Source organism: Molothrus aeneus, chromosome 1, assembly GCF_037042795.1.
Source record: "Molothrus aeneus isolate 106 chromosome 1, BPBGC_Maene_1.0, whole genome shotgun sequence".
Lineage (NCBI taxonomy): Eukaryota > Metazoa > Chordata > Aves > Passeriformes > Icteridae > Molothrus > Molothrus aeneus.
In genome coordinates, this window is record NC_089646.1 from 42,527,393 (window position 1) to 42,550,717 (window position 23,325).

At 40.4% G+C, this 23,325-nt stretch overlaps 1 protein-coding gene across 2 annotated transcripts in view; it reads left to right on the top strand.

Moving 5' to 3' along the window:
- The first annotated feature begins 17,858 nt into the window (after positions 1-17,858).
- The window catches only part of ANO10 (anoctamin 10), a 121,926-nt gene continuing 116,459 nt past the window's right edge, over positions 17,859-23,325 (top strand). The window contains exons 1-3 of one of the 2 annotated variants that reach the window (XM_066571623.1): positions 17,859-17,967; positions 21,139-21,309; positions 22,339-22,521. In XM_066571623.1, the coding sequence (XP_066427720.1) occupies positions 21,153-21,309; positions 22,339-22,521 (340 nt within the window). In that variant the 5' untranslated portion in view covers positions 17,859-17,967; positions 21,139-21,152. Of the gene's footprint in view, positions 17,968-19,148; positions 19,219-21,138; positions 21,310-22,338; positions 22,522-23,325 lie in introns of those variants that run through there. The other variant, XM_066571631.1, reaches the window with a different exon arrangement.

The following is a 23,325-nucleotide window of genomic DNA, read 5'->3' on the forward strand; positions in this document are numbered from 1 at the left end:
CCTGGAAGCTTTGAGGGATGTTGGTGACATGGGAGGCCCTCCTTGAAGCAAGGCTAGTGTTTCACTATGTTCCTTGTTCCCAAGGCCTGCCCTGAATGGGAAGGCAGTCTGTCTCAGCCTCTTGTCCTTTCACATCCTTGCTGTACAGGAGGGTAAGCTTTCTTGTGTCCCTTCCAGGACTCATGTCTGATCCCACTCTGGGAGCAGACTGTGAACCGGGAAATCGATGACACGGTGGCCACGACTGTAAGGGGCCAGTCCTGGACTGAATGTTTGGGGCAAACCAGAGTGTCTGTGAATTCTGGCACTTGAAGAAAAGAGGTATAGTTGAAGAGAATTGTAAGAAAAGTTTTGTTGGTTTCTTCACCATGATTATGTGATGGGAGTATAGAACAGAGCAGTCCTGACTGAGCTGCTGTGCACACCATCTCAGGGTGGGTTTGCATTCATAGCCTCTATCTGCCCTATAGGCAATGTTTTGAAAACGTGCCCATGGCAGTTGCAGTAGAAAGTTGAGCAACTGTGTGCAAGAGTCAGCTATGAGAAGGCCAGGAGAAGTTTTAAGTGTTCAAGGAGCGAGTGAATTGCAAAGAGGGGGCCTAGATACATATTTATTAATATATCAGCATATTCTGCAGCTGAGCCTGTGACAGGCTGTGTTGCTAGGCAGAACTTTCATCTTGTCATGCTTGGCTATTCCAGAGTTCATGACTCACACGTGACTAACCTAAAATTCCCTCCTAGACACAGGAGTGGCTGGGAAGAAACAAGGTCTCATGTTTTCAGGTGGGTAAAAGAGTGCTGTGACTGTGTCTGTCTGGGTCATACATGGTCCCTGTGAAGAACCCATGATGATGAGACATTTGCTGCATGAGACAGGGTGTCTAATTTAAGCAGTGTCCCTGTGTCACAACCTTCTTGTTTCCTCTCCCTCACCTGTCAATACCTACATGAACACAAGGCTGGAGACAACTGAGTCTTCTAGATTTTCTGGAGAAGTCTGCACAGAGCAGTAAGGCTACTCTAGTTTTGATTACAGTCAGAAAAAAGCAAGTAACTGAAAAGGTCAGGGTAAGCATTAATTGAGACTGTACATGACATGGTAGAGTGATGAGAGATTAGTGATCTGCAGGACCAGAACAAGGAGTATGATCAACATGAACCCCACAGGAGTCAGGAATGCAGTTTTCAATGAACATGGAGTTAAGAAACCAGCTTGGCTAAATCACTCAAACTGGAGAAAAACCTAGAGGAAAGGAGAAAGTAAGTTAGCTTTTATGTTGGTTGTTAGGGCTGAAAATAAAAGTACAACAGAAGCATGTGAGAACAAAATCAGAAAGACAGCATGAGATGAAATGCAACTAGCAAGCAAAATAAAACCCCCACATCACTCCAGAAGCTCATTAATTGTGTGAAATAGAAAGTGTACTCTAATTGTGAAGTGAGAAGACTAAAAGGTGTCAGCATGCAGTACCTTCTAGATTTCACTATCTAAGGTAGTAAAATAATGAAACTAATGCATTAGTGAGGTGCATTTTCAGTTAAGAAAAGGTAGAATGTATAAGCCACATATTTTCAAATTGACCTGAATTCTCTCTTTAACTATGTCCTAGAGTATTTAAAGCTCTTCCTAACAGAATCTCAGTGTCAGTAATCGACATATTTGAGAAGTTATGGATGCTAGGTGGGATAGAGGGAGGCTGTAAAGTCACAAGCCTGGCGGAGAGAGGAAGGAGAAAAAAGGTATGACATTATTAAGTAAATTAATTTTTTTAGAAAAATAGTGAAAAATGTATTTGTACATTCCTGAAAAATAATATAGGGATGAGTAACTGGCAACCAGAACTCACATCTCAAAAATCTAATTGCCCTTACAACCACATAACATACCTTATGGATAGAGAAGAGCTCTAGATTCAGTATGTCTTGATTTTCAGGGAACTTTTTATGTGCTGCCCATATGGAATGTGTGTTCCATGTTGGTTAATGATGTGTGTTCCATGTTGGTCTGCAGCTAGGTGTGTGCAATACTTGTTGGAAAACCAGAATTACAGAGTGGTTTTCTATCAAAATGGAATTGTGTATCAAGTTGGATTGCACAGATTCAGAATCTGGTGACATGGATACATTCTTATTAAAGTGAAAATGCTTATCTAATCGACATATGTATCAGGCTGGGAAGGAGGGGACATGTATGCTGGAGGGCAGGGACAAAATAAAAAAATATCTTCAGTCAGAAATATGAAAAAAATGGAAAGTTATTCAGCCAAAACAGATGCAGCCCTAGGCAGGAATAATCAGCTGGTAGGGTAAACTGATTAGGTAGAAATTCTGTACAATAGTAACTCAGGCTTTGAGTGCTCACAGACTGGGTGTGAGTCAACCATGGCTTGTTATTGCAAAAAAAAAAAAGATAAGCATTCTGCTAGGATGTGTTATGAGGATTAGAGTTTGCAAGACCAGGCAAGGAATTCTGCTTTGTTTAAGAGTTGTAAAGCTAGTTTTGAATGCTGCACATGAAAAATTATGTGGACCACCTAAAGAGCAACCAGAATGTCAAGGGACCTAGAGATAATAGCAAGTTATTTCAGATTGGTTAATTAGGGAAGAGTAAGAGTAGGAGAATGACAACAGTCAGCAAGTATATGAGAAGTTACTGATGAGATGGGAATAAATTCCTTTCTATGCCCACCAGGAGCAGAAATTGCAACCAGGATATTTTAGGTTAAACATTAGGAAAAATGTTTTTGACGGGTAGAGTACTGGAAAAAAGTTGCCAGTGGTATGATCATAGACTGTCATTGTCACTTTAAGTACAGGCTGACTGCATCTCCTTCATAATCAGAAATTTAGTAAGTGTAGTGAGGCTGTTAATATGACTTTCTGAGGACCTTGCAGCCCTCTGTTTTGATTGTTTTTAGTGTCATAGAATTCATAGAATCACAGAAGGGTTTGTGTTGGAAGGGAGCTTTAAAGGTTGTCTAGTCCAATCCCACTGCAATGAGCAGGGACACCTTCCACTAGACCAGGTTACTCAAAGCCTTATCAACCTGAACTTGAGCACCCCTAGAGATGGGGCATCCTCAGTTTCTCTGGGCAACCTGATCCAGTATCTCACTACTCTCATCATAAGAAAGTTCATGCTTATACCAACTATAAATCTTCTGGTTTAAAGTTTGAAAATATTGCCCCTTTTCCTGTCACTACAGGCTTTGGTAAGAAGTGGATCCTGTCCAGCAGTACACCCATTGTCCCATCTCATGGCCTGGAGCCCATCCCTCTCCATTTGATACTAGTGGAAGATTTCAAACCAAAAAATCCTCCTCACAGTCCTGCTCCTAGTTAAATTAATTTACCTATGAAACACAGTGCAACTTCTGTGGTGTAATCTTGATCTCATCTTCACCCTGTTGGTGGTAAATAAAAACTTGTGCAATATTTTGGAGTTTCCTTTGTACATAAAAACCACATCTCTTTTTTTTTTTTCTTTTGTTTCATTTTGATCCCTAAAGCATATGTTGTAATACTAAACTGGTCAACAATCTCCAAGCATCTGCCATGAGTAAATACAGGAAGTCTCCTATGGGTATTGTATTTGGTATCTGGTAAACTCTGAACCTGAGAATTTCCAATCATCTTATTGCAGGCTTTTTTTTTTTTTTTTTTTTTTTTGTTAAAATATTATTTTGATACTTCTGTACTTGAAATACAATAAGTGTTTTCAACCAGATTAATCAAAATAGCTCGGAGTTTTTCATCCCTGTTACGTCCCAGTAATTTATGTATACAACATGAATAAAGAATAATTCCCTTTACTAGTAAAATCTTCTGCTTTGTTTGTGTGAAGAGAACACTGAAAGCAATATTTAAAGCCAGTCAACATGTTTTGCTATAATTCTTCTTTTGAGAGAAAATGTCCCTTTTTTATTGTTCTCTTTTGATAATTAAGTATTAGGGTTCAATAAGGCAAAAAAGGAAATAGTTGTTATTTGTACTCATTCTAGCTTGTAGGAAATGGCAATAGTAAGTAGTAGTAGAGTGGAAAATACTTTTCTCCTTGGAGTTTGGCCTTTTCAACCTAAAGATCACTTTTGTAAAGCAATGTCAAGATGAGTAGCTGCTTAAGTTCAGTTTAAAGTACTTTTCCCCCTCTACTTTGTAGCCTCTGTTGCTGGCCAGATTCAGCCTTATGAGTTTAAAAAAAAATAGGGAATGCTGTGCCAGTTACTTCTATGGTGCACTGTTTTAATTTACAAACAGAATGTTCACAAAGTCCTATTTCCTTGGAAAGAGAGAGAATCAAAGTACACAGAGCCTAAGATCTGCTTACAGTTTGTTCTTTCAGCTTTCTCTTGGAGCCATAACTGCTGCTTCTCTTGCTCTCCATGCTCTCCATGGCTTTTTTTGTTTTGTTATTTTGTTTTGTTTTGTTTGTGTACTGAGTGCTGATGACATACAGATAGGCACTGTCCTTCCTAAATATACTCAACCTTTGCATTCACATTCAAACCACAGTGCTACCCTTTATACCACATATCTTAGTTCCCACCCCACACTTGTCATGTTTGGGTTTCAGCAAGTATTTTTTGCTATGTCAGTTACTGATAAATAAAGGCAAATTTAGCATCATTAGATAATCCTGTTCTGCCCACTATTTTCAGCAGTGCCCTCAGAACAAAGTCAATGGCTACTCCCAGAGACAGTAAATCAACAGGATGAATTTATATAAAACATGAAATATGTATTTCTGTAATAGTAATGTTCAAATTGCTGCAGTATATAGCAGCATATATGCTGCATTTTCTTGTTGGTTTTTTTAACTTCTGAATGAAAATATGCTATCATTTCTGAGAGAAGTGTTCTCTTTCTCCCACTGGTATTTCCCACAGGACCTCAGGAGAGGGCTGGTTTTGAAACTGCTGCTTCCCACAGCAGCAGAATGGTGCTGAACTATTGCTGTGGGAAGCTAGCATCCCCAGAGCACAGCTTCTGCTGAGTCTTGAGCTAAGTAGGAGGAAAGGACAAGTGGCTCTGCTGCTCATGAGTCAGCCCTTTACTTTCCTGGATGCTGTGAGTTTCTGTGTTCTTCCTGAGGTCCTAATTTAGCTGTCCTGCAGCTACTATCACAGCTGCATGATCTACCTTTGTGTTGGCAGGGAGTTCCCATGGAGTTCAGACCTTATCCAAAGGTGAGAAAACCTGCAATTTAAGAATGGAAGAAAAGCTCTTGTGAGTGGCAAACCTGGTGGGTCTGAAGTGGCAGAAACTCCCCTGTTACAAAAAATGCCATCCATGAGTGTTCAAGGATTTAACAAGACAGTCTCTGAAATGAAGTAGAAATCATTCAGGGAGGAAAAGAGTACTATTTCAGGGTTTTTTGTAACAAATTGTGGAACAGAGTGATTCTTCCAGTGTTACCACATCTGTGGCTCCAGACAGCTAGCTGTCACACCTCCAGGTAAGCTCCTTGGTGAGCAAGTTCTTCAGCTGAACTGACTGGGCTCAGATGGGATGCCAACAGCAGCTGTGGTCACACCTTTTCATTAAGTCGTGTGTGATTCTGTGTAATGGAGGAGAGCTCTGTCACCAACCCAATTACAATGAAAAGCAAACAGTAGTGGCTGCCTGCAAGACCCTGTGATATCAGTAAAAGTTTTACCATTGTACTTTTGTACCAGCTTAACATATCATGACTTCAGTCTGCTTGTGCAGAGACCCAATGAACTAGAGCTCTTATCAAGCTTCTGACCAAAAATAAAATACAGTACCAAAATCTGCTCTGAGTTATTTCATGTTTCATACAAATTTAACTCAGCTAACTATCATGGAATTTCTTTTCAGTAGTACAGTTGCAACCAAGTGCACATCTTTTGTATCATGTGTCTCCCAGCTTCAGAAATCTCTTAATTTCTTTTGGTTTTCTTTAGGTTATTTCACTAAAGCTTCTTTATCTTTTCTGCTGAATATACATTTGATTACTAAATTTAGTGCTTCTCTTCACATGACCTATTTCTTTTGAGTCTTAGTGTTGTTGCTTGGATACGCTTTTCTCTTCTACATGAGATCCTTGGTTTAATCTTGCTTTTTTTCCTGTGCTTTGGGCAACACAAATGGATTGTTATTGAATATTTTTCGGGGTTTTAAATGTAGTTGTTGGTTTACCTGGCACCTTGGTTTCAGCAGAACTTTTGTATTTGATTGCAGGTCTGTGGGTTTAGGTATAATATACCCTCTGTAACATCAAACAGCTTACTATTGCATTTCTTTACAGTCAGTTCCACAATTATGCCAAGTAAAGGCCAATTACTGTGTAACTTGTGAGAATACTAATATTTAGAAATAAATACAGAGAGAGAGAGATTCAATTTAATTTTTGTAGTGCTGTGGCTGCAAGTTATTTCCTGGAACACCTTACATGAATTCTTCTGTTTTAGTCGTGGGATAGGGAAAGTAAGTATACAGAAGGAATAAATCAAGCATTTAATTGGGACTGAAGTATTCTTACTCCTGTATGGAATTTTGCTTATGCACTCTGAAAAGGGTATAGTAGCCTAGGACAAGAGGAAGTTGAAGGAAGTGTGGCAGAGACTTTCAGAGTTAAAGAGTAACTACCATGTTATTCTCTCATGTGTGGAGAAGTTAAATAGTTTAGAATTCTTGGCCTGGAAGAGTGATGATGGAAAGCAGTACAAGAAAAATCTTTAAAGCAATGGATGGTGTGGAAAAGAAAACAAGAAGCAAGCATTCACAAAACTCACAATACAATAATTAGGAGGGTCCTGAGAATCATGTTATAGATGAAAAAAAATCATCAGGAAGTACTTTTTCATGTGACAGAAATAGTGAAATGTGGTGCTGCTGAAGACTGAGGTGACAGAACTGTACATAAGAGAGTAGGCAATGGGAGGTGTGTCTTGATTGGCATTGAAGTTAGTGGCCAGAGACAAATCACATCTCAATCCTTTGGTCACTGACTGCTGGAAGCCTAAGAAAACAACAGGAAGGTTCAGAGCATGTTGCTAGATTTTTGTATGGTTTGTATTCTGATTTATATAATGTATAAATGTATATAATGTCTGGCCTATGCTGCTGCATCTACACTGCTTCTTGTAACTATGCTAACTGGATTAAACATAGCACACATTTACCTCCCTGTGCTACAGGCATATCTTGATTTTGTTGTGTAGGGTGTTTGGTCATGTAGAGCAATTCTGAGAAGAAAGGGGGAACTTTTAAAGTTTACTCTTGTCAAAACGTTCCATGTGCTTACTGGTGTGTGGCTAAGTAATCATCTGAGTGTTTATTTAATACTGTGTATTTTCTTTGTGGGCACACCCAAAGTTTCATTATGGTTTGTACTGCTGGAGAAATAATAGAAAGATGTATGTATGAAGGTGTTACTGTAGGCTGTGCAAAAGAAAAAATAATGCTTATGCTTGCTAATCAAAATGAGAAAAATATATGCACTCATGTACTTGATGGCTACTTTCTTGTGTGGCGAACTGTTGGCTTTTGAGGCTGATGCAGAAGTCTCTTGAGAAGACAGATAAAATGCCAACCTAGCTAGAGAAGTAACAACCTAAATAAGCTGCTTAAGCATATCTGTCTAGCACCATTTTCACTGCCGTGTGGTGTAGCTCCTGTACTCCCACTGTTGCTTCAGAACGGTGCAGGTCTGTCTTCAGTCCTGTGGTGTCTCTGCCAGCCCTCTGCCAGCAGATCTCTTTGATACCCAAGGGTGTGTCAAGTGGCATTAGATCATGCAGATAATCTCTGTGAGTGGCAGCTGAAAGGTCGCCCCGGGAGCCTCAGCTGACACTCCTTCAGGTAACAGCAGTGTGGAGGAACCTATCTGGGGAACCAATTCCTCACCTAGATGTGTCAGAGCACTGATGTGCAGCCCTGAAAATATAAACATTCATACTACATGGGCTGAACTTAGTGGAGTCAAGACAAATAAATCACATTAAAAAATCATGCATGTGTGAGTTATGTAAGAACAGACTCCACACTGTACAGAGTACAGTACTGGATACATTACCTGGATTCAATTTTTATTTGATTTTGGTATCTAGTATGGAAGAAGCTTTAGTAAAGGTCAGTTAAAGGCTAAGGTATTGTTTCTTCTGGTCTTTTAAAGAACTATAATTTTTTTTACAATTTTCCTCCTTATTCAAATAGGTTCAAATGCTGTTGAATTTGTCCTATACCAAACATGGACATTTAAAATAACAAATGTTTATGGCTTTTGAAATTAAAAAACCCCAAATTGGTGAAGTACCTTTATTACCCACTGTATCCCTCAGAAAATGAATGATGTCACAGTGAATAAAACAATAATTAAATGTAATCATTCCATGACAAACAAATTAAAAAAAAAATAAAACAATAATTGCAGATCTATGTAACATAATCAAAAAAGATAGCAATGTATAAAATAAGCTGCAAAATGTCCATAAAAATAACTTAAATTATATTGTGCAAATAATATTACATCTTACTGTAAGAGTTCTGTACTTTTAAAATCAGTGTTAACATTTTTGGGAAACTTAAGCATATTGTTTTTCATCATATTTATCATACAACATTACTTTGGTCGTACAACAAAGTCCCATGAGTATATTGAGATCTCCTGAAAGACCATTTAACTAAATGGGCACAAATACTGTCCATTGAAGTCAAAACATCTTTCACCTTTGAATTTAAGGTCCTCCTTTAAAAAGTCAGAGTGGGATGTATATTTCATTACTTTTCTAAGGATCAAGGAAAAAAATCCAGTGTATCTGGTAACTCAGTATTGCTTATTAATAGGTGCCTAATCAAAGGATATGCAAAATCCCAGTATATTCAAGATGTCTTTCTTCTGGATAGATGATACTGATATCTCTAGTATTCCAGCATGCTTGGTCAGTGCTGCTAAGTAGACCATGACCTTCAGTGTGGGATACTGTTACTGACACCATTAATATTGTCAGTGCCCATCCTAATTCTCCCATCTACCAATCACCCTGCTTCTAAGAACATTAAATGCCCAGAATGTTTTAGATCAGAGGTTTTAGATGCTTCAAACCTAGGTTAGTGTGAGTTTCCAACTTCCCTGAATTGGTAAAACTCTGCAGCTGCACAAATTCTCATCCATTTCCAAGTACACAACCATATTAAGCTGGAACTGGCCCAGAACAGCCTGTCCTACCAGTTGTTGCACAGATCCATATTTCCAGACATACAGAGATCCTCAGTTCTGCAGGTCCTGCCTATCTGACATGTGGCAAACCGTCCCTCTGAACATATTGTTAAATACCACTAAGGGCAGCTTTTCAACCCTTACCACCAGTCCTTTATAAGTGCCTGAGGGGGTGCCTGACGGATTGCACATGTTACTTGTGCACTCACACTTCCATGGTGACTGCTTGTGGACACCTGAAACCACCTCACTTAGTCTGGAGGTGGAATTTCAGTTCAGACAATCTGGTTCAGCTGGGGGACAGAACCAGCCCTGCTTCTTACTCTTACTTCTGTTAGCAAGATGTCAGCTTCAGAGTGACAACATAAATGGGTGCTGACAGTCACTCAGGATTTCCCCACATTTCCAGAGTGTCTGGAAGAGCAGTCAGGTTCTCTCAGAGTTAAGTGAGAAAGAATCATGCTGCTGCAGGTGTGGATTTCATAAAGAAATGGATGAATCCTCCCACACCTCCACACAGGCCTTCACTGTGGCAGTGCAGGGAACTGGTGCTGTGAGTGTAGCACTGCAGCTTCTCTCAGAGCCACCAGTCCCAGGCACCTGGGGAGAAGCTGTGGCTGTCTCCAAGAAAGGTCCATCTCTGCCTGCACTGCTGCTCCACACATTGTGTGTGCCTGCCTTATGAGTCTCCAGGGCAGTGTGTTCTTGCCACACAGCTCAGGATGGCCAGGGCGTGCACCTGCAATGCCTGGCCCTGCACAGAAGACAGAAGCCTTCATCTGCTGACTTTGTGTAGAGCCTCCATGCACTCCAGTAATGCAGTAACATATAAAGCTTTATATGAGTTCCCATGAGTTCTAGGGCCTTACATGCAGTACTAGTGAGACTTGCTGTGACTCACATAGAGCTTTAAATACACCCACTCACACCTAGGCTAGAGTGGCTGAGATTGTCTGTACCCAGACACCTGACACCCTCATTAAATCTGAAGTGAACACAGACTCCTGGTTATATAACGTCATGCCAAGTAAAACATTGTTTTTCCTGAAAAAGGAAGAAACCCCAAATGGAACTTGCATTCCATTCTCTGTTTTTAGTACGTGACTTCAGATCCCCCAGGCAAAAGATTTTTAAGGGCAACATTAATTGGTAATCTTTTTTTGACTTGTACTTGACATTTGACATTATGAATGGAGAATTCTTTAATTTAATGTTTTGCTTAGATTATTTCACTGTAGTACCCTGCACAAGGGAGCACTCCCTTCTGCAACTTAAAACAGGGCAAATACTACACTCTTCTGCCATTCCCTCTTGGCAAACACTTAACATCTGCTTCAGAAGGAACTGAGAACAGAAATAGAATTTCTGTTTTCTACTACATTGCATTTCTAATTGCTGATTGGAGATGATTTTTACTAAAATAAATTCTTCCTAAAATTAGGTTTGCTATATCTGAGTGTGCTTCAAATCAGATTATAGAATTATAGACTACAGAAATAAAAGAGAAATTCAAAGACCTTGATAAAACCAAGGTTTTTCTGTACAGACTCACAGTACTAGATTTTAAGTGAAATACTTAATACTAAGAAAGATAATATACTAGTCTCTATTAAGTTGGAATTTTTAAAAATATATTTAACATTAGAAATATTTTGTGTCTGGTGTTTTTGAATGTATGACTATAGCAGACAAGTCAGGTTAAACATTTTTTCAGATTCACTTTGAGTGCCTTGTGTTCCCTCAAACTGCCAGAAGATATCATAAATCTTTATTACCCTGTGCTCTGAACATTTGATGACAGCACTGGGACCCACGTGAACGCAGATGTTGAAAAACTGTACCTGACTTTGCATTCAAGGAACTAGCTGGATACCAAAAGTACACGCTGAACTAGATCAGCACATGCAGTCAGTTAACAATAGCATATGCTCACCTCCTAGTTCTGTCAGTACTTTTCTTGTCAGTATGCTGTAGAAGAGATCACAGCAAAAGGCTTTCTCTTTTGACTCATCCCATTTTTCTTTAATAGCTAGTCTTACTTCAGTGATTGCTAAAATGTTTCACTGAACATTTCAAATGGTGCTATATTCATTAGTTCAATATTCTTTTCTTGGTGTTGTTGGTTTCTAAGGGGGCAAGGGCCATAATTTCATGAAGTCCAGTGATCACATTTATATCACATTTATTTTTTATTTTGACCAAAAAATTAAGATTGATTTATTCAAGGCCTGCAATTTTAATTTCTGTTTTAAAGTCTTTGGTGATTAAAAACCTGTATGCATGTAATTGGGGTCACCTGAAAATGAAGGTGAAGATATGAATCTGAATCTACACTACATGTTGATGTAGTACGTAAAACTAGACTGACATCAGTAATAATGACAAGTTTGGGCCCTTAGAAATAGCAATTAATAGCAGTAGGATATCTGTAGTTTTGTAGTTTTACAGTTTAATTATTTTCCAAGCAATAGTGAGAATAAACAGGTGTACAATTCATACTAGGGGATATCAGTTAAACAAAGAAATTATATGCAGGCTGGGAAATATATCTTACAGTGCAACATGTACATTGCAAGAAAGGAAAACAGATCTCACTGTCTTTAGATTCAAAACTGTTGGACAGCTGTCAAATCTACAATTGCTTTGCCAGCAGTCTGCCAGTGCTACAGCCCTTGCCTAACTATATAAGTGAATGTATTTCCCCAGAGAAATCAGTTTATGACACTGTGAAGAACCAGCTAGAAAACCTACAAAACTCATCTTTTCCTAATCAAGAGCTCCATAAAAGACCAGTTCCCAAGTTATGCTTCAAGTTACTTAAAAATTAGAGTAAAATGGATTATATAGAGGTGTGGCATTTACAAACAATACAGATAACCTTGTGAAGTTGTCTGTAAGAACACATTAAATAGTTCACAAAGCACGATAAAAACCACCATGTACATATCTGATGTCATTTGGAATGGCTGATGGTGTTCCTTCTCTCTGATTTTGGTTTGCCTTAGAGCCTCATGCTGTGGTTGTCCAACAGCTGAATTCAGGCACAAGAGGTGAAAGACAACTGGAATCATTAACTTCTTCAGCCCTCCTACAGCAATTCCCATTCATAATCCAGAGCCCTCAGCATAGGACTGGAAGGGGATTTATCATGTTGTTATCTTCAGTGAGTGTGACTCTGAAGGTAGTGGCTGGAAGGACTTTTGCTGAATAACAAATCCCTGAACTTGACATGCCCAAACCTTGTTCAAGCTCTTTCAGCTTTTTAGAATAATCTTCATTCAGTTCCTAAATCCAGGCAGAAATATTATTAAAACAGGTATTTGAAAACCACAAAAGGCTGCAAGGCTGCATCACACAGTATAGTCAGGGACTGCCTCTTTGAGGCACAGCCCCAGGCATGGCATCATGGCTATCAAGGAATCCAGACTGCACATTTAGTTAGAATGTGTTAAATTATGCTATCCAGTAAATCATAGTAATTAACCAATTGACTGTTTCTAGCCATGCACTAACAGATAAACCAAGCATGTCCTGCCCAGGTAGAATGATAGACACCATTGTCTATAATATAAAATATGTGAAGAAAGAAAATCATCTTCAAATTGAAACATACAAAATGCACAGCTTTTTTTTTTTTTGCCCCTGTTTTTGCAGGACATGCTAAATGCAGCCTTTACAATTGATGAAGTCTCCAGATGAGAGAAAAAAAAAGGTGTTGTATGCCAGTCAGGTGTTGTATCTCTATTCAGTAATGGAGGCAGTCCAACTGAATGTATTGAAAATTCCAGTGATGAATTACTTCTGAGTAGACCAGTGATCATAGGATGCTATTCCACAGCAGGTGGATGGTGAAGTCTAGTAAACTACATTGTTTTAGGAATTAAGGGATAGCTAGTAGAAACAGAAGGCCATATAGATTAATCAGAAGCACTGTAACCTCAGTTACCTCATGGCTCCATTTGTCTAAATGCAGCAAAATTCAGCCTTTTTGCTCCTGACACTATCACAATTATGTTAACTGGACCCCAGTGGTTAATTGTGAAGTTTTTACATGAATTCATATATTATTTTCACTAATTCAGGGAGGCTCTGTAAGCCAAGATTCTAGTTGTTTGGGGCATCCTAAACACTGACACATGCATCTCAAAAGAAAATCAGAAAGCATGCATTGTTTTCAAAGTTCTGTGATGAAATTTTGAAACACTTCTTCATGTACAGTAAAATTACTGACTTTATTCACTTTCCCAAAGCATAAAGATCACTTGACTGCTGGATCTCCCTCATATTGCCCAGCTGTGCAGGCTACTCTAGCACTGAGGCAATAAAGATAGAATCATTTAGGTTGGAAAGGGGCCTCTAAGATCATTGAGTCCAACTGTTAACCCAGCAATGCAAAGTCCATCACTAAGCCATGTCCCTAAGTGCCACATCTATACAGCTTTTAAATACCTCGGGGAATGGTGACTCAACCACTTCCCTGGGCAGCCTGTTCCAAGCCTTGACAGCAAATATTTTTCCTGATATCCAATCTAAACCTTCCCTGGTGCAACTTGAGACCATTTCCTTTTGTCCTACTGGTTGCCTGGGAGAAAAGGCCAACCTCCCCCTTGGTGCACACTCCTTTCAGGTGGTTGCAGAGAATGATAAGGTCTCCTCTGAGTCTTCTTTTCTCCAGGCTAAACAATCCCTGATCCCTCTGCTGTTCCTCATAGCACTTGTGATCTCTTCCTTGCACCAGCTTCCTTGCCATTCTCTGGACTTGCTCCAGCATCTCAGTGTCTTCCTTGGAGTGAGGGGCTTAGAACTGGACAGAGGACTTGAGGTGCAGCCTGACCAGTGCAAAGCCCAGGGAGAGACCACTGTCCTACTCCTGCTAGTCACAGTATTTCTGATACAGGTTAGGATGCTGTTTGCCTAACTTTATTTTTCTTCACATATAAATGATGAATAACATCTTATGCATGTTTTATCTTTTACTTGCTCCTCCTTGGTAATAATTTGAGAATGGTTTCTCTCACTTCTTCCTGGCTTAGGCAGGCTGATCCTTCTCTTTTTATGTTGTTTCCATTTTGTTGGACAGGGCTTTTTGTTCCGTGATGATCTTATTTGGAAATAGATACCTAAGTAAAAACTAAATGTTTCTAATCAGATGGACACAATGTGAAATGGAAGAGATGTGTCTTCCTTGTACCTTACAGATTACAATCAGCTTTGTTGCTCAGTGTTTATGAATCAAAGCTTTCATAGTTTGACACAAACAGTGCTTGTGCTGCCTGAACACACTTATATTAAAATTCCTATCAGAATGTAAAAATTGTGCCAAATGTGACTCAAAAAATTACTTACCCTCCATTTGCAGGAATGCAATTTAATAATGTTTATTACACTTTTGGCAAGATCCTGTATAATCTGACAAAATGTCATTGAAAATTGGTAAAATGTCACTGTATCTTACTCTGACAAACACATTAATTGAAATTTAATTACTAAAATTTTAACGCAATTGTTATTAATAACATAACAAGGTAATTTAATGTTAACCTTAAACTTTAGGAATCTCATAATCCATTTTGCACTCAAACTAATATGTCATTAGCCTGTGAATTGAAAGGATATTTTGCTGTTAGTTGCTCCTTACTTTTATGATAACACAGTGTTCCAGTATGGTCAAAACCATAAAGATAAATCTTATGAAAATGATTGCTATCATATATGACTTCAATTAAGAGTCAATATTAATCTCATTATGGGACTATGTGAAGTATGGTTGTCATGCTGTACATACATCTACATGCATTTGAAGTAATGAGGATTGCTATATGGAAAGGTGTTTTCTTTGTACCAGCTCTTTAACCTTTATCTGAGTTTATTTAAATCACAGAAAGAGAGCAAAGCAAAACAAACCAAAAGTGGGTGGTTTTCTATGGAGCTGGTAAATTGAATGGACTCAGAGATGGATCTGGTGAATGCCAGTGTTGGCTTAAGTGTGGGGCAGAGCCATAGGTCTGACAATGTGGGTACAGGGAGAAGGATTTGATAATGGTGGAGTGGGGGTGAGATCTCATCACCCTTTTAGTGGCAGTGAGATGCTGGATGGGCTCAGCTAGCCATTAAACTATACCCAAAATATGGTCGAAGTTTCAACCAGGTGTAAAAGCCAGTTTCACTTCACAGTAAATCAATGGGTTCTTTATTTAGTAAAGTACTGTGGTAGTCATTAGTCCAGGGAGAAGAGAGTTAACCACAGAATAAAAATAAATCCTCTGCTCTTGAAATTTTCATGGAGTCTTTTTTTGTCTGTCTTTTTTCCCACTTTTTCTTCCTGCCTTACCACAGCTCATCCATTCTACAATGTCTGCAGTCTGCATGGTGTCTGACAGAGACAGACCATGAAAATGCTATAATCAGCTAGCAGAATCACAAGGCTAGACTACAGTCACTAGCAGATACAAGCTTGGGATTTATATTTAGCTATAGTGCTAGTGCAGTTTGCAATTTAGGATGGGCATACCTGATTCATCTTTAAATTAGCTAATCCTCTTAAGAGCAAATTCCTAGCCTCCACAACACTGTGATTGGCACAACGTAATTTACTTTTTGCCATCATGGTGAGACTGTTTCCACTTATGAATCCTATTTTTCTTCTGTGAATACAGCATTATGTGCTAACTGTTATGCATGGCTAGCAAAATGTGAACTTTCTAGAGAGAAACTGAGAATGTGACTGTAAAGAATTCATTGCATAGCAAGAATGTGACACCTAGTGGATACATGACATTGAGGAAATTTGACAGTCTCATCAAGCAATATTGCCATAAGATGACCTTGTCCAATAGAAAAATTAATTTGATAGCAGAAAAGAGATTGATTTTGAATGACAATTTGCATGGGCCAAAGTAACTGGATAATGTCAAGTCCCCACTGAAAACTCATAAATGTAGGAGGTGTCAGAGACAGTTTTAAAAGCATTGTTTGTAAACTACTAGAAGACTGAAGATGACAGGCCAAGGAGGCCAGAGGTCCAAGGCCCATGAAGACATTGTGGATATTTGTGAGATGCATCATAACTGGGGACATCCAACATGCAAAACACAACAATAAGGTCTAAAGCCCCCTTTTTGTTAAACCCACCTTTCTGTTACTGCCATTCTACTTCTTCAGGAAGTGAGAGTTTTCACAGTAGTTGATGCTCAGAGATGAATAAATCAGAGATGAACAACTATATGGTGAGGCCACTGGAAGCTGGAGAAGACTGAACCACAGTTTAAGGAGTCTAACATTCTGCCCAAAGTATCTGATACAGATGGTGTCTGTCTTCTACTCTCCACTGCAGTCTCTAGTTCCTAAATTTCAAGTATTCGCATTTTCCCATTTTCCATGGTGCCCTAGACCCTCACTGCGTCATTGGCTATGAATACTAGAAAAATGCATCACCAAAAGCTAGTATTTTACACTTGCTACCTAACACAAATCAAAATTTCATCACAAAATTTACATACAAATATCTCTATTTATTTAAAAATATGCTGAAAAGTCTTCTCCAAGCCCTGCAGGGGAGCATGTTTGCTGGCCACATCCTTTGCTTGCCACCACTGCTTTACAGTCACACTTCTCCCTTCCTAGCTACAAATAGATGCTTGGAACTATATTCTCTACATAAGTCTTGGTATCAAAATACAAAAATGATCTATTTTCCTGTACAAAACAATGTTTGGAAAACATCCTGCTGAAGTGCGGGATGTTTATAACTCAAGCTCCAGGAGGAGGTTTGGGCCCCGTCCAGAGAAGGGCATGAGCCAGCAGTGTGCCCAGGTGGTGAGGAAGGCCAATGGCATCCTGACATCTGTCAGGAATAGTGTGGCCAGCAGGAGTGGGGAACTGATTGTCCCACTGTATTTAACACAGGTGAAGCTACACCTCGAGTGCTGTGTCCAGTTCTGGACCCCTCAATTCGGGAAGGACATTGAGGTGCTGGAGTGTGTGCAGAAAAGGGCAATGGAGTTGGTGAAGGGTCTGGAACATGAGTCCTGTGAGGAGTGGCTGAGGGAGCTGGGATTGTTTAGCCTGGACAAGAAGAGGCTCAAGGGGTGACCGTATCACTCTCCACAACCACTTGAAAGGAGGGTGTAGCCAATTGAGGGTTGGTTTCTTTTCCCAGGAAACCAGTGCAGGACAAGAGGAGCAGAGTCTCAAGCTGCACCAGGGGAAGTTTATGTTGGACAGAAAGGACGAATAAATATTGGAATAGACTGTCCAAGGGGGTGGTGGGGTCACCGTCCCTGAGGTGTTTAAGGCAAGACTGGACATGGCACTCAGTGCCAGGGTCTGGTTTAAGCCAAGACTGACAGCGTTTAAGGGAAGATTGGACGTGCCACAGTGCTGTTCAGTCATAGGTTGGACTCGATGATCTTAGAAGCCTTTTCCAACCTAATTGATCCTGTAATTCTGGCACAGGAGGCAGCACAGGCAGCAGCACAGGCAGCAAAAGGTGGAAATAAGAGGATGAAGTGGGAGCTGGCGGGTGCATACGAGCGTTGCTTAAACATTGATACTGGAGCATTTTTAAAACGCTGATATTAGAACATTTTGAAAGGCCGCAGAAGGGGCGGCCGGGACGGGCTGGGCCGGGCCGGGAAGGGCCACGGCGCGGGGCGTGGCCGGCGGCAGCGGCGGGCGGTGTCACGCTGGGCCGGCCCGGAGCCCGTGCCGGCAGCGCCCTGTGCCTGCGGCCGCCGCCCGCCTCAGCCCCGCCCTGCCCTGCGGATGTGGAGCCGGCACCGGCGGTGAGTGGGGAGTGGGCGGCCGGCGCCCCGCGGCAAGGGGCTCTCGCTGCCTGCGCCGCCGCCAGGGGAGGAGCCTCCGCCCTACCCGCCCACCCCGCCGCGGCGCGGAGCCAGTGCCGAGCCTGGGCGGCCGTGACACCCCGGCGCTTCCCCCGCCGCTTCCCCCGCCGCCCCGGCAGCGCTCGGGTGGTGCTCGCGGCCGCGGTGGGCTGCGGGCGGCGGCGGGGGAGCGGAGCGGAGCGGGGCGGCGGCCGCCGGCGAGTGAGGCCGGGCCGGGGGCAGGCAGTGAATCACCGGCCGTGCTGGTGGCGGGGCCGGCCGGGCTGCTCTCCTCCCCGGTATTTGCGTTCCTAAAAAAGGAGAGCGAGGCGCAGCCTGGCAGTGGGACGGAGCCGTGTTCGGCCGCCTTAGAGCGGGCACGGCCCGGACGCGGCGGCTCCGGGGCCGCCGAGCGGGTGGAGGCCGGGCGGTGAGCCTGGCTCTGACCCGCTCTGCACCCACACGCCCTGGAAAAGGGCTGCAGCTCCCTCTGCCCTGAGCTGACAGGGTGGTCCTCGGTCGTGGGTTGGAGTCGATGGTCCCAGGGGTCTTTTCCAACCTAATTAATCGTGACCGCCACCCAGCCACTCCGTGAGAGCGGGAGCTCGGGGCTTCCAGGGCCCTCTCGGGTTGTTCTCTCTGCTTCTGGGTCTGTCACTGGTTGCACTGTGTGTAGGATGAAAGAACAGGCCAAATTACATCCCATATTACCTCCCATAGAGTCTGTGCTGGGCGTTGGACAACCTGTTAGGAAAATAAATTTAGAAATCATGCAGACAGGATTTGGAAGAGTACGTCAACTCTGTTGTAGTTTTCAGTAGTAATAAGCCTGGAAATAACAAACTGAAAGAGAGTAGATTTGGGTTAGATATTAGGAAGAAGTCCTCTACTGTGAGGGTGGTGAGGCACTGCAGCAGATTGCCCAGAGAAGCTGTGGATGCCCCATCCCTGGCATTGTTCAAGGCCAGGTTGAATGTGGCTCTGAGCAACCTGGTCTAGTGGAAGGTGTTCCTTCCCATGGCAGGGGAATTGGAAGTAGGTGATCCTTTAAGTACCTCCAAACCAAACCATTCTGTGATTCTTTAACAGTCACCATGCCAAGGACGGCGATTCTGAATAAATGATCGGAGCCAAGTTCACTGAGTAGCACACTGTTTATTAAAAAGGCTGTTTTCAAGAGTTAACTGTTCTGCAAAGCAATATTCTTAACCAGTAGGTAATATTTAATACTTATCTAGTGCTTTTCATTCTTTGAATTCTTTAGAAATGGCGATATATGCAATGTGTCAGGCATAATTTTAGCAAACCATTGCAAACCCTTGATTATGCATAGTGATGCATGAAGGTGCAGTGAGTTGTCAAGACAGTGTAGTTAGTCACTGACAAGCTCAGTTACAGTGCCTCACCCCTGATTATGTTTTTCTCTGTCTGGTTCATTCTGTTTATACAGACACACATCTGAATTTTTAAAAAATACTTTATTAATCCAGTGCATTTTTTTAAAGATATGAGTACTTGCGTTCAGAGCTGTAAATCTGTGTGTTGCAAAATTGTGTGCCTGTGAAAAGGCAAGTGAAACTAACCAAAAGCCCCATTGAAATTTGCCTTGAAAGCTTTTTTTTCTAAGTTGAAATTGACAAGTTGAATATACTTTTTTAATTATGTTATGCATATGTTTACAGTATCACTGTATTTTGTAGGATAATTTATAATTAATACTGGAGTTTGATTTGTCCTTGAATCACAGAAGTATAATGGTCATAAAAGCTGAACTGCATCCTTAAAGCAACTTCCTTAGAAATTAAGTATTTTAACAGGAGTGGGGAAACTGCTTAAAGGCAGTGGGTAAATTCCCTTCTTCAGTAAAGTTAATATTAAAAAAAATAACCCAAACCCCCAAACCAAAATCACCAAACCTTCCCCTCACTTTTAAATTTAGTAAATTAAATCTGTGGTAGATTTTTTCTTTGGGTTTTTAAACTATTTTTTAACGGAGTAGGTTAGGTCACAGATTTGTTTTATATCAACATCTCTAAGTTGCTTTATGAAGCATGATACAACGATCTCTGTAGAATAATTCATACAAAATTTGTTAACAAGACTAAAGAGAAGCGCTGGGGTTGTTCAGCCTGAAGAAAAGAAGGCTCAGAGGATACCTCATCACTCTCTATAGCTACTTGAAAAGAGATTGTTGCAAGGTGGAGGTCTGCCAAGTAACAAGTGATAAAACAAGACGAAATGGCTTCAAGCTGGGCCATTAAAATTCTGTGAAAAATTTCATCATGGTAAGGGTTGCCAGGCCCTGAAACAGGCTGTCCAGGGAAATGGTTGTCACCATCCCTGAAGGTATTTAAAAGCTCTGTAGATGTGGCTCTTACGGACATTGTTTAGTGGTGGACTTGGAACTTCTGCATTAATGGTTGGACTCAGGCTTGAAGGCCTTTTCCAGCCTCAATGGGTCTGTGAGTTTATAAAGGCCTGCTTAGATCATTTGGAGTATTTACACATAAAGTTGTGCTGTCAGTGCTTTACAGCTGGACTTTGTCACAGAACACTTGGTATGTTGGTTCCAAAAAGTCATTTAAGTGCTTTGAGCCTTAAATTTGAGTGCTATCTGCCTGTCAGTATGATAGGTGTCTTACTCACCTACCCAAGATGGTAATAAATTTCCTCGGTATGATTGAAGCTTCACAAGATTAACTGAGAAGGTTCTTCCTTATAATGTGTTTGCATACTCTTACCACAAGAAGCTTATTGATTTTTAAATATCTGTTTGACTAAGTTTCTGTTAATGTTTTCATTTGCTGACAAATATACTGTCAGAAGTAGCAGGCTGTTGTTTTTAAGGATAGTTTCACCTTATTGATTAGTTTTAATTTGTTTATTTGCTTTCCTCTCAGTACCGCTTTGCTATACATAGCAACAGCAGTTTTCCTACATAGAGAGTAGGACTTAAATGCCATGGGAGATCAGTAATATCTTGACAACTGCAGAGGTTACTCAACCTGGTGCACACCTATGCCTTTGATAAGTGCAGACTTGTGTGTAACTCACTTCAGTAAAGTTTTGCTGGTTTTAGATTTGTACCAGCTATTTTTTAGCACTTGCATTTTATTTTGGTTTTGTACTTAGCAAGCTCTCAGGAGATGGCGGGAAAAATGAAAGAGATGGAAAGCTGGTCTTTCTTGGATACTGCTGAGTCTAACTTCAAGCCCCTGGTAGTAATTGAACTTGCAAAAGGCACCAAAGAAGAAACCATAGAATGGTTCACTAAACGAATTGTGGACAAAAAGGCAAATGGAGGTGAGTACAGTGTGATATTCTGTAGCACTTTGAAATCAAATTGGCTGTCACCATAATATGAAGGCATACAGAAAATTAGTTTTCAGGGAATTTGTGCTATAATGATTGCTTGCCAATCTTGTTTTGCGTTTTTTGAACCCACTTAACCCTATTATTAATGAAAACATTAGCTTAAGGTCAAATGCCAGTTGAGCTCAAGAATTCTTCAGTTTTTTGCACTGAAGCCCTGATAACCTATGTTTCGATGTAGTTTTGATTTCAGTTTTTATAGCAGTTGTCTAGACATGTTTCTCCTGTTGCTTGCAGAAACATAGTAAGCCTTGGCTAAATGAAGATGCTTCACATCCTGTCCATAAGCCTTCGTACCATATTGTAGAACAAAATTAAGTTGGCAGAAAGCAATTTAATCTTGATAACTTCATGTTGGTTTTTATTTATATTTTTTGTTAGCATGAAGGGTCCTAAAAAGGCAATATTTCATTACTCATTTTGGTATGCTTTTGGCAATTGAAGTTAGTCTAATTTATTTGTAATTCCTTGGACTTTTTAAAAACTTTTTCTAAAAAAGTCATTATTTGTGGCTGTTGTAGCTTATAGCTTATGGTCAGTAATATTTCTGTGGCTGATGGATTTGTGACTACGAACTTGCTTTCAGGCCTCTTTTAGGGAAGTTAGGGATGTTTCTGCTTCAAAAATCTAGTCTCCTTAAAACCAATTGAAGTGTTTGCAGAAGCACTTCTTGCTTTTATGGTGTGAACCTTAGGGGAATAGATCCAAACAGTCCTCATTCTTCCAGTTCATTGTTGGGAGTGCTTCAACAGAAACAGGCTAAATCAGGGGGTGACCCTGCAAGATTCTGAAGAACCTATGTCAAGTACTGTTGAAACCTTAACTCTTTGTGCCCTTAAAAATAGACATTTTCAGCAGTCCTGTTAGCTAGGGCCAGTACATTGGATGCTAAAATGCTAGGGCTTTTAGACATAATTTTAATGTATTTTCTTGCTTATTTTACCCCTGTTTACTTTAAAGGTGCACAACTACTGATGAAACCACTGGTTACGGAAAATGGAGTTGAAAATATTTATCTAGTTGGAGCTTCCCACTTAAGGCTGTTGCTGGGAGCTGAAGCTGTAGGTTTGGTGAAGGAATGCAGTGATAACTCAATGAGAACTTTTACCTACAGCAGTAGAAAAACTTTCAAACATTATGCAGGTAAGCAATGGTAGGAATCTTTGTCATTGCAAAGTGGTGACTAAAGATTATAAGCAATTATGCTGCTAAATCTTTTACAGTCTTTGTGTTCCTTGGAATGGCAACTGTGAACAGCAAGTAGAAGACCAAGCCATGAAAAAAATACTTGTTTTTAACTATGGAAATTCAAGTCATATAATGAATTTTGGTTTCTTTCACATGGCTTTAATTTTTTGCTTGTCTTTTCCTTCATGCTTTTCTATGCTCCAAATAGTCTCTTACTTGTATGAAAGATTTTCTTGGAAAATAAGACAAGAAAAGGAGTTGATAAACACAATTTTATGATTATCAATCCATGTTATGAATTAATGTGACAATTTAATTTCTGTGAGCCAGTTTTGAGGCTTATGATCTTAAAATAAGCTGGAGAAAATAGAAACATTTTTCTCTGTTACATGTACACAACAAACAAACAAACAATAATTAACACAGATGCATTCAGTGGGATTTGGGCATGATTAGTGGAATCATTTCTTTTTAATGTTTTATTTTGTGGGGATGCCAACGCAGGAACATTTCCTTTTAAATGTGCTGCTTGTAAGGTATTTAATGCCCTTACAGTGGCAGAACTCATTTTTTTGCTCTGCAGGTAAATATTGGAGTCCCAGCGTAGTATTGCTAATACTTTTAATGTGCCTGTTTGAGTGATGCCTTTCACCACATTTTTCAATATAAAGGTTCTTGGGTCTGTCTGAAACAATTTTTAAGTTTTGTTGTTCAGTGGCAGTTTTGCTCAATACCACTGCTTTGCAATAACTGTTGCAG